General features: G+C 41.4%; 1 protein-coding gene across 1 annotated transcript in view; it reads left to right on the top strand.

The window, feature by feature from the left end:
• Positions 1-11,898, top strand: part of LOC102202511 (ryanodine receptor 3) — a 107,461-nt gene that overhangs the window by 40,640 nt on the left and 54,923 nt on the right. Inside the window, 10 exon segments of the mRNA XM_013913275.1 lie at positions 919-1,014; positions 1,318-1,436; positions 3,179-3,312; positions 3,584-3,825; positions 4,087-4,279; positions 7,379-7,595; positions 7,851-7,955; positions 10,067-10,170; positions 11,009-11,092; positions 11,408-11,567. Coding sequence (XP_013768729.1) covers positions 919-1,014; positions 1,318-1,436; positions 3,179-3,312; positions 3,584-3,825; positions 4,087-4,279; positions 7,379-7,595; positions 7,851-7,955; positions 10,067-10,170; positions 11,009-11,092; positions 11,408-11,567 — 1,454 coding nt within the window.

Genomic DNA, 11,898 nt, shown 5'->3' with positions numbered 1-11,898 from the left:
CACACACACACACACACACACACACACACACACACACACACACACACACACACACACACACACACACACAGCGTTTGGGTATTTCCCACTGACCTCATTTCTTTCTAGCTGCCTAATGTCAATTTTCATCTCTGTCCTCTCAGTTCTCTGTTTTGTTTTGCTCTCTGTGTTCCTACTGCCCAGTGTCATCACCCCTCCTTTTCAAATTCACTATAACCTCTTGCACTGCATCCATATGCTCCGTCATATATAGGACGTATCTCAGTAAAATGACCTGGCAGGAAAAAGCTTTTTTTTGTCTGTATATCCTGCCATCTTCCATCTGATGAGTACAATGTTTGTCTCGACTGTTATTTCAGCAGCTTTCACATAAAAAGATCCATTTACGAGCAGAAAATTGTGAGCAGGCACGATTTTCTTCCTGTCATGTTTGAAATGAGTTTCATTCTTAAGCTGAGATAGCCCGTATGTAGAGTTTATCCTTCATCTCGCCACACTGAAGCCCTCTCTGCCCTCCAAGGATGTCCTTCACGCTCTTATTTACACTGACTTCACCTGCTGACTCATATTAGTGTTCTAGTCACATCTCTCTCTCTGTTCCCCCTTCTTCACACACCTGGTTGAGCGCAGCGCTAAGTGGATTTGGGATGCCTCCCTCCTTTCTTCTTTCTGTTTTTTTCATGCTAGGACGTACATGTGGGTGTGTTTGTCCTCATATGTTTACGTCTGGTCCCACCTTCTCTCTAAGGCATCTTCTAAAACTAATATGTTTAAGAGTGTCAAAGCACAATGTCTTCCTTAACCGGCTTTGGGCATGAATTCAAAGTGTTCACCTTTGCGTGACATTGTTTTTCTGTTGTGTAAGTCGTCACATTAAGCAATGCGCTGACTCGTGCACACTTTCCTCGTGTCCTGCAGCTGCGTTAATCCGAGGAAACCGCAACAACTGCACACAGTTCTCCAACAACCTGGACTGGCTGGTGAGCAAGCTGGAGAGACTGGAGTCCTCTTCAGGTACACTCATTAGCATTGTGACACATACACATCAGCCTGCAGTGAAACAGCAGTGTGAGAGAGCTTTTGTGCAACATCGCAAAACTATTAAAATTCTTTAACAGGTACAGGAGTCTTTTTTTGAAAGGTGACACTGTTGGCTGAAATCATGGGAATAGCGGCTTTTACTTTTTAAATGTGCAGTAAGGAGTGCACCAGCAGGGTTTTCTGTTGCTCTGTGCGGACAGAATGCATCTTTGACGAGTGTCCTTTGGTGTGTCTTTTGCGAGTGTTAAGTAATTGATGAATTTTGCGGCTGTGCAGGGATTCTGGAAGTTCTGCACTGCATTTTAATCGAGAGCCCCGAGGCGCTCAATATCATCCAGAAAGGACACATTAAATCCATCATATCGCTGCTGTACAAGCATGGACGCAACCACAAGGTAAGCAGTAAGTGTTGTTGCTACACGGTGAAATACACATCTGGGTTGTGCACATGTTGAAAAATAACTATGCAATACAAAGAACAGCAATTTATGTTAAGAAAAAGCGTAACACTTTATAATACGGCCCGTGACTGCAATGAAATTGAATTTTTATGTGTATTTTATTTGAAACTACAAGAAAAAATACCTTTAAAATTTGCAGGTCTATGTGACCTTCAAGATGATGGAGCCAAGTCTAACTAATTTTGTTTTCCTTTCACAATCACTGTTTACTCATAAAGGGACTGTTTACTTTCCTGTAGTACACTTGGGACATTAGGCGAGGTTGAACCACTCCATGCCCACCAAAATGTACAGCACACTTCTTATGTAAGATGGGGAAATATTGGTTGTTTTTCCACAAAATTACCAAGAAATTACTTAAAATGACTTACAATGGAATTTGTGTCTTGTTTTCTTTAATATAAAATATGGTTTAGAGCAGGGGTAGGGCAACTCCTGGCCTCGAGTGTCGATGTCCTGCAGGTTTTAGATGTGTCCTTCATCCAACACAGCTGATTCAAATGGCTAAATGACCTCCTCAACATGTCTTGAAGTTCTCCAGAGGCCTGGGAATGAACTAATCATTTGATTCAGGTGTGCTGACCCAGGGTGAGATCTAAAACCTGCAGGACACCAGCACTTGAGGCCTGGAGTTGGCCACCCACGGTTTAGACTGATTAAAATTACTTACAGTATAATTATTGCTTTGTTCCCTGTAGAAACCTGACTCGTTACCCCATTTTTTTGTGTGTATAAGTATAATTATACTAAAATTTCAAATAAAATACATTGAAATTAGATTGATTTACAAAGTAATACCAGAAAAAAAAGTAAAACCCCAATAAAAGCATAAAGGAATAATGTGATGTTTTCTTTGTTTGTTTATGTGTCTGTACGGTGAATATGTCACAATAACATGCAACCAGTTGAAGTTGTCTTATGACTTATGACTGGCTGCACAACAAATTACTCCTGCTAAGAAGTGCACTAGAACAAAGCATTCAAATAAAAACTGCAAATTATGTTTGAACTTGGTGTTTAATATTTCTTTCAACAGTTGAAGCACACGACATGTCAGCTTCACTGGTGCTTGTGTACCTAACTTGGAAAGAGCAACACTCTTTGCCACAGTCTCCATGCTAAGCTGACCATCTGCTGGCTAGTAGCTGTACATACTGTACAGATGAGTGGGGTTCTTCTTGTTGAGAAGGCTCCTGGAGCTTTTCGTAGCCGCGTGCCCCAACACGAAACAGTCTGTTTAACAGTGAAATAAGATCAGGAGCCGGCCTGGGTCGTAAATCAGCCCGACTGTACCGTTTTGCAGTGGAAGCAGGAGAAAAAGGTCAATGCTAAAGCGTAGGTGTTCTATGCTGTCACCCTTGGCTGAGCATCCTGGCCCATTTAGTTCTACAGCTTTGTTAAGCTAACATCAAAAGGGTATTCTTTAACATGTTTTTGTACCCAGTAACAATCGCAGAGTAATTATGCAGTGGTTGCATATAAAGGGACTGTCCCTCCGGCAGCATCCTGGACAGTGAAGTATAATTAGTCATTTCCAGAAAGGTGCAGATGCACATCTGGGGTATAATAGGGAAACTGAAGTAAACGTGTTGTCATTAGTGAGTGTTAAGTGCTGTTATGGTCTTCCATTAGATGGTGTTGCTTATTATCCCTACCTCCTTCACCTTCTTTTTTAGATACTAGATGTGCTCTGTTCACTGTGTGTGTGTAATGGCGTAGCTGTGCGAACCAATCAGAACCTCATCTGCGATCACTTGCTGCCCAAGAGAGATCTGCTGTTGCAAACCCAGCTGGTCAATGATGTCCAGAGGTTAGAGAGCCATTTATTTATCTTGCTATCTTTCTCCTCCTTGCTTCTCTGATAACTCAGCCCACAGTTATTTCTCTAGAGTCTGAAGCTTACTTTCAGTTTATTAATCTGGTGAGGATCTTTTGTGAAATCATTATGTTTTTTAATTTGTTTTTTATCTTAGTAGTTAAATAACTTTGTAAGGAATGTTGCAGTTTTTTAAGTGAAAAGTACAATATTGTAATTAAAAATGTAACTCTGGTGGTGATGTCACATTGCACTTCTTTGCCAGCATGAGACCGAACATCTTCCTGGGCGTGAGTGAAGGCTCAGCTCAGTACAAGAAGTGGTACTATGAACTCATGATCGACCAGGTGGACCACTTTGTGACCAGCGAGCCCTCCCACCTCAGAATCGGCTGGGCGAACACAAAAGGCTATGCACCCTACCCGGGAGGAGGAGAGGGCTGGGGTGGTAATGGAGTTGGTGATGATCTCTACTCGTACGGCTTTGATGGACTCCACCTCTGGTCAGGTGGGTGGGACAAGCCGGTGTCTGGAGTAACTAAAGCATTAGAAGATGAGCGGTAACCCTGGGTTACAGCCAAGTTGTGTCTAGACAGAACCAGTGCCCTGCAGGGACGATCTCCTTGCCCAGAGTCTGTGTCGTTGTGCGCAAATGTGTGTATCCAACAGTATGTGTGTGTGTGAGAGAGGGAGGTAGAGGTGTGATTTGTGCCAGCACAACTCACTAGGTCGTATTTCACATAGCAGTTTGTGCGTGTGTCCCGATCAGGTCGTATCCCGCGGGCGGTTGCGTCCATGAACCAGCACATTCTGACCTCAGAGGACGTGGTGAGCTGCTGCCTGGACCTTGGAGCCCCCAGCATATCCTTCAGGATCAACGGACAGCCCGTCCAGGGCATGTTTGAAAATTTCAACACAGACGGACTCTTCTTCCCTGTTGTCAGTTTCTCTGCAGGTGTCAAGTGAGTGTGTATTTTTTCTGTTCATATGCTTTATTAGACGTTAACAGGCAGAAAAAACTCATATTTATTTATTCTAAAAATTCTATCTTTATATTCTGACTTTCATTTTGTCTTCGAGGCTTTTAGATTAGACGCGGCTTAAAAAACAGGAAAAAAATTCTGTTTCCATGGTGACCACTGATAGTGTGATTGATGTGACTTGAAAATGGAATTTCAAGCTCCAGCAGTTTTCCCACAATTCCATGATCGACTCCGACTTTGAAGAGCACAGTAGCCTTTTGCCACGTTCCCTCTGAGACACCTGCCACAATGTTTGGTCATGTTAAATATTAGAAAATGAATTTATTTAAAAAAAACGTCAGAGTTCAATCATCATTCATTTAAAAAAAAGTGGTTCATCTGTGTGGCTAAGAAAAGGAAAGAAAAAGGCGTAACGCTCCGCTTGATTTCCCCGTCTCTCAAATCATTTTCATGCATTTTTTTCCACAAATGATGTCACTTTTAATAGCGTCATTGTTCTCACACTGTCTGTATTATCTGATGTGCAGAAAAGATTCATTGAACAATGTGTGTTACTGACCCAGTTGTTACGCTGGTTAACAGAAGTTAGATAAGGAGTTTATTACCACTCACACACACGCTCATGTGCCAACATGCTGCATGAGAATTGCTTGAAATATTAAACAGTTCCTTTTTAAGGGATTTTAGTGGTTTTTTGTGACAGCTTGCTGTTACTTTGCACCTGGTGCTAAATTGGAGCAAGTGGAGGATTGGTTGTTCTTGTTAGGTTAAAGGTTAAAGGTTAAATGTATTTATGTAACATGTTTAAAACAGAGTTGACCAAAGAACAAAGACAACTAATGATTCATTGGCCCCTTCAAGAGGTCACTGGTCAGTTTCATGTTTTTTTTGTTAGTCTTTGCTGTTGATTGGAAGCCTAAATAACCTTTTAGATCATGAAATATGTTTCTTATTTTACAAGCGTTTCATCTTCGGTCAATGCATTCTACACTCAGAAACACTGAGCCATACTAAGGATTGGCATGGACTCAGAAAATGCGCTCAGATGGGAGTTTGTGTGTATCAAGTGTTTATTTTCAAGTTGGCGAATAAGCATATCTAATGTGGTGGAAGCTGTGGGACTGAGCGTGCGCATGTGAGGTCTGGGGAGGAGGAGGAACAGAGTTAGCAATGGTTCAACCGGAGGTCGTGATTTGTGGACTGGATTGTGGAACCTGGAAATGGTCTTATTTGAGTGGGAGGTGCTTTGGGGAGGAGGCTAGTTTCCACAGTAGGGTGGATCGGTGGAGAGTGGGCAGGCAGGTGAGCAGGTGAGTCTTCTCCTTTACAGGTTTTTATTTGTAATGTATCTTTATTTCAGACATATACAGAAAAAAAACAATATATACACAACTACACATACTTGCATTTACAAATACGAATATATATGTAAATACACACACACACACACACACACACACACACACACACGTATGTGCTCAGATAAAACAAAAAAAAATAAAATAAAACAAAGTCTAAATGACATGAAATGACAATTATTAGGTCTGAAATGGAGTAGGAAGAAGTATAACATACTTATTAATCCCTACCCCCTGCTCAACATTTTATTGAATGCCACTATTCACCTAATTCCCATCATCACTTACCCCACACAATAAACAAGGAGAACATGTGTAAACATAGCTACAGTGATAGATATAATTTAGATACAATTTAGTATATTTATACACACAATGGGTGATCAACTTTATCAGTTTCATATTCTTCCTAAAGCAGTTTTCGAAACATCTTTATGAACTGACTAATTCTTGAGCATTGCTGTAGGTCCACAGTAAAACTATTCCACAGTTTTACCCCATAAATAGTAAAACAAAAGGTTTTAACCTTTGTCCGTGCTTTAAGAGTCTTCAGATTTAATTTCCCCCTCAATTCATAGTCCCCTTCTTTGTCAAAAAACATCCTCTGTACATTTCCTGGTAACATATTGTATCTGGCTTTGTACATAATTTTTGCAGTTTTATATTTTATAAGATCCATAAACTTCAGAATTTTTAATTTCAAGAACATAATGTTAGTGTGGTCTCTAAATCCTGCTTTAGTAATCATCCTGATTGCTTTTTTCTGAATTTTACATAATGGTTGAAGTGAAGTTTTGTATGTATTTCCCCAGATTTCCACACAGTATTCCAAATATGGCAATATAAGTGAACAGTAAAGTACCCGGAGTGATTTGGAAGGCAAAAAATGTGTTTCTGAGGTTCCAAGCTGAAGCGGGCACATGTGGCTGAAAGGTTTTCACAACTCTGGAGTTCCAGAGATTCCAGAGAGACACGTGATTCAATAGTGCATGAGATTGGTGACTGAAAAGAGTGGAGAGACTTAGGATCGCAAGTTCTACATCAGCCCAGCACACCTGGTAAAGGTGTGACAAGAACAAACCAGTCAGGGGACGAGTCCTGATGCCAACCTCACAGCTTATAATAACAAAGAGGTTCAACGTGCAAAGACCCTTGAGCTGCTTCATTATTACAGACCGAGTGAAAGAATCCAAATTGTCTATAATTTCATAAAACAGGCTGTTTGGAACGGACTCGTCCTTTTTAGTAGTTGAAGTGTTGTCAAGGTCTGATCTGACTCTTTCATTGGTCGGGTGATTGTACAGCTAACACTGTGTTGACCAGTCACAGCAGAGCGTGAGCGTGTGGAAGCTTGGAATTGGCCCAGTGAACAGGGTGAACGTCTCCACGGACTTAAACGTGCCAGAACATGACAGCCACACATCCTCAGTGCTTAATAATTGAGGGCCGCAGTGAGAATGAGCTCGGTTGCGTCACTGCTACTACTTGAACTGCTATTTTGAGCAGCCTCGAGAGACGGTTTTGCAATGTTTTTTTCATTCACAGAACTAAACGTGTCCCCATTGGAGTAGAACCTGTTTAAGAGAGTTAAGAATAAAAGTAGAGGATTCGTTTTCTTTTCACTAGTCGCTTCTTTTATTAACAGCATTTAATTTTCTTTTAGTGTGCACGTAAAACATTGCAATAAGCCAAGTCACGTGAGCAACTTTTCTCTGGTTAGGGTTCGTTTCCTGTTGGGCGGACGGCACGGTGACTTCAAGTTCCTGCCTCCATCAAGCTACGCACCGTGTTATGAGGCTCTGCTGCCAAAAGAGAAGATGAAGGTGGAGCCGGTGAAAGAGTATAAGAGAGATGTGGACGGAGTTCGAGATCTGCTGGGCACCACCCAGTTCATGTCGCAGGCCTCCTTCATCCCCACACCTGTGGAAACCAGCCAGGTAAGCTCACAGGAGGCGTGCAGGATGGTGATCATGAGAAAAACGCCTCCTTTTTCACAAAGGCTGTGATGCAGTGTGACATGTAAAGAATGCAAATCAACTGAAAAAATGCTCATCTTCAATTTGATGCATCTTGTGTATTTGTGTAATTTTTCCAAAAGAATTGCATTACTTTGTTTCAACTAGTGATTTTTTTGCATTCTATAGTTTGCACAACTTTTTGGAAAATGCTCATTTGCTTACCTGTTCCTTCAGATTGTCATGCCGCCTCATTTGGAGAAGGTTCGGGACAAGCTGGCTGAAAATATCCATGAGCTCTGGGGCATGAATAAGATTGAGCTTGGCTGGTCTTATGGCAAGGTAAGGGTTAGATTGTTAATGAGATTGTTATTTAGTTGCTTATGTTGTTCTCCTACAAGTTCATCGCTCGGATCAAAAGATAAAAAGCATACTCCATGCCGTTTTCCATGTTTGTGGAGAAATAAGCACGACAATTACAATTTTTTCTCGATGAGTGTGACAACTTACCATCACAGAGGCTTGTGTGTCATCTTGCTTTCTCTTTTATAATTTGCGGTTTACACCAAAAAGAGGGTAAGTGGAAAAAGAACACTGTCATTGTTCACATTCAGCGCTTTTCCACGCCACTCATTTACATCCTTCATTCACATCCAGTTTGTTTGTAGGTAGCAGAGTCATTGTGTCTGTGTTCTAGTGTCAGTCATGAATTACAAATTGTTGTTTCACCCAAAGGGCAGAACAGGATGTCTTGGCAATTTCATCACCTCAATAAACCCAGACTAAAATTTGCATTTTGTTTTTTGTTTTTCTCCTTTTCAAAGAAAAACTGATGGAGTTTCTAATTCTTTAAATGTTCAGAGGGTCAATCAAAACACATGACATAACCCGCTATGAGCCAGAAACCAATCAAAAGGCCTGTCTATATATTCGGAGCAGATGTTGTATCTTTTCTCCTGCTACTGATAGGAATCTGAGAATGTGATTGTATGCTATACTTAGATTGGAAGATTAATGTGAAATTGAGATGAGGCTGTGTTAGTCTGTGTTATTCTTGCCTCTGCTGGCTATGTCCAAAAAATTGCCAGATTAACAGCCGATGTTTTCTATTATTAACTGGCATCAAGCCTGATCAAGCATAAAGACCAGAAGCAGTGGGAAACACCTAGTCTGGATCTGTGGGGCAAGTTCAAAAGTATATCTGACTTAGCTTTTGAGCTCTTTTATCGTCGGAGAGCTTATGCTTGAGGTTTTTTAAGCTGAAGTCTCCTGGCTTCACCTGTAGTGAAATCAAATTCTCATCTAAACTCCCTAAAAGAACAAATTAGTGTATTTCCCAATACAGTCAGCTGGAAACGCATGCTTATAATTACAGTGTACGCAGTGCAATCAGCAGGCTCCTGCAACAGAAGACAAAAACTGTACCTGATTTAAATTCAGCTCCATCCCACTTCAAGTTCTCCTGCTGTGTTTGTATTGTTTACTCTCTGCTCGGGTCTATTGTAAGTCACGGTTGCACAAGTGGTCAAAAAGAAGGCACGTCCAAATTTCAGTCGGTTATGGTTTCATCTGTTTAACTCCAAATTCTAGCTGATGGCTTTCTGGTTTGTTGTATAGTTACCACAGGATAACGCCAAAGTGACCTGTTTTGCTCTTAAAGGAAGGAAAAACAAGAAACCAGCAACAAGACGCAGCTCTTATGTCTATAATACAACATGAGAATTCTGCGCTAGCTTGTAAGCTTTCACTCTGTCCTCCTCCTCGAAAAATCTTTGATTTAGGACAAAGACAAGTCTGAGATTTGGTAAACAACAATAATAAACTAGTTTTATTGTCAAGGTTTTTTTAGCCACGTGAGTTGGAGTCAGTTATACATGTGGTAGAGGTCACATAGCAGATAAAATAAACCTGTTTTTGCTATTTAGCACTGGTTGCATGTAAATATGAAAGAGGAGATTTCCCATAGTTCTTGTACTATTCACAAAAGAGCTGGCTGCTATTCATTGGACCCACGGAAACAGCTGCATATCTGTACACAGCCCTGCATGTTTTCTTGGTAAACATCCACCATTGCCATGCCACCTCCTCTGAGCAGCATTGCCAAAGGGATTATTTGGCTTAAAGCGCAGCCTCGAGAGACGCATTACGCCTCTCACTCGGTATTCCTGCCATACAGCTCTCTGGCTCTGCCAAGAAAACATGCTCTCTTGTCCCTCTCTCATAACATGTTCACTAGAGTAGTCTAATCACTGCAACTAGTAGCACCCAGGACTTAAACCACATGCCCGCCCCCCTTGTTAGTTCACAGTGACAATGAGTTATGAGGCTGTGTATCTCATATGCATAGATCTAGTAGGACTTGATGTACATATGAATGCAGAGCTGCTGAACAGCAATGATGAGAACGTCAGGAGGTGTTTGATATGTGTGTTTTTTCTCTGTTTTCCTCACAGATAAGGGATGATAATAAGCGGCAGCATCCGTGCCTGGTGGATTTCTCCAAGCTGCCGGAAACAGAAAAAAACTACAATCTGCAGATGTCAACGGAGACTCTGAAGTACGGCGAACATGATGGATTGTTTTTGTCTTCATGGACAACACCTCTGTTATAAAAATAGCCTAAAAAACCATATCTGACATATTATTCTCAGATAATGCATTTTCTTTTTTCGTTGGATTTAAACTATTTATGAGGAATATCACAAGTTTAGCTAACAGTTCACTGATTTCATAGTAAAGCTGAAGCGATGACGTGCTGTAGTTTAGTTGTTAGCACTGTTAGGACTTCTTAGCTTTTCTTTCTCTATTGGAAAAACACACACCAGCTACAAGGCTGTGGGCATTCCCATCCTTGACAGAGGTTTCCGCAACGCTGGCTCCACGTGTAGGATGACCTGCCTGTGTTGAGATTGTCATGCCCCATTTGATGAATAAATGGAGTATCTATTGCTCTAGACTACCAGTAGTCCTCTCTTCTTTAGAGAGACCAGGCTTTCAATACTTACACAGAAATGTGCAAAATGGAGGGGTAGGGTTGAGGTGGAAAGGCCCATCGCAGGTGATTTACATAAATGCTCTTCGAATCAAAAACATAAATGCATGCCGTCATTAATCTTGATCTGCTGCTTTGGGAGACACATCTGGGTGACAGGGACGAGTTCCTGAAAGACATCAAACTCACTTTTACTGTCGCTCCGTCCGATCACGAGGTGTGATTCACTTGGCGCCCGTTTCGTTGCCGTGGGTATTGCTCGGCCTTTCTTGTGTAACAGATTAGGACACGCGTAATTTAACCCATCGTGCTCTGTTTGGACACATTCAGCAGCCTCTCTGGTTCTTTGCATATACTGTCAAATCAGTTTATTGGTCACTGTGGTTATTTTTTTCCCCTGCAGGACTCTGCTGGCCTTAGGCTGTCGTATAGTTCACATGAATCCAAATGCTGAGGACTCTCTCAAAAAGATAAAGCTCCCTAAGAAGTAAGTGGGTATGATTATAGCAACGATACGAGCACACGCACTACTCATGATATTGATTGTACATCACACAATTGGACAGTAATGACTAGGCCGCTCTATAGTAAGACAGTAAGAGAAATGAAATAGTCAAAATATTTGGTAACCCAATCACAGATCATCCAAAAATGTCCAGCAGTATAAGAAATAAAGGATATTTATTGTGTTTACTGCCATAGAGATTCCCATCAGGCTGTAAATGTAACTAAACTGGTCCCTGTGGTTTAACTGTATCCATAACTGGGGGAAAAATTCCCTTTTCATTGTTTTTTCCTGTAGCTACATGATGTCCAATGGTTATAAGCCGTCCCCTCTGGACCTGTCCGATATCAAACTGACTCCGGGGCAGGAGCTGCTGGTGGACAAACTGGCAGAGAACGCTCACAATGTGTGGGCCAAGGACCGGATCAAACAGGGATGGACATACGGGATTCAGCAGGTATGCTCAAATCCACCAAAGAATCGACACCTTCGCCAGACATGTGAACAGCGCCGAGGTTTGGTTAGAAGTGAAAGACGAATAACAACCTTAGATCACTGTGAACACATCTAGGAAAACACATGCTTTAATGTTCAAATTTGATTGAAGAGATTTAAAAAATAGCTTCTCAGAGAACAGGTACATTCAAAAGCAGACATTGTTGCTGTAAAGTGCTTATGAGTGCATCCCTATAATCTAAGAGCAGCAGCTTTACATTGTCCAGAGGTCTGTACAAATTACTCAGCCAGAAAGTAGTAATGTTCCTGGACATCTGGTGCAGTCTATCCGG

The sequence above is a fragment of the Pundamilia nyererei genome, unplaced genomic scaffold (genome assembly GCF_000239375.1).
Source record: "Pundamilia nyererei isolate P.nyererei 1_Seehausen unplaced genomic scaffold, PunNye1.0 scaffold00123, whole genome shotgun sequence".
In the NCBI taxonomy this organism is placed as follows: domain Eukaryota; kingdom Metazoa; phylum Chordata; class Actinopteri; order Cichliformes; family Cichlidae; genus Pundamilia; species Pundamilia nyererei.
This window is presented reverse-complemented; position numbering and strand designations above follow the sequence as displayed.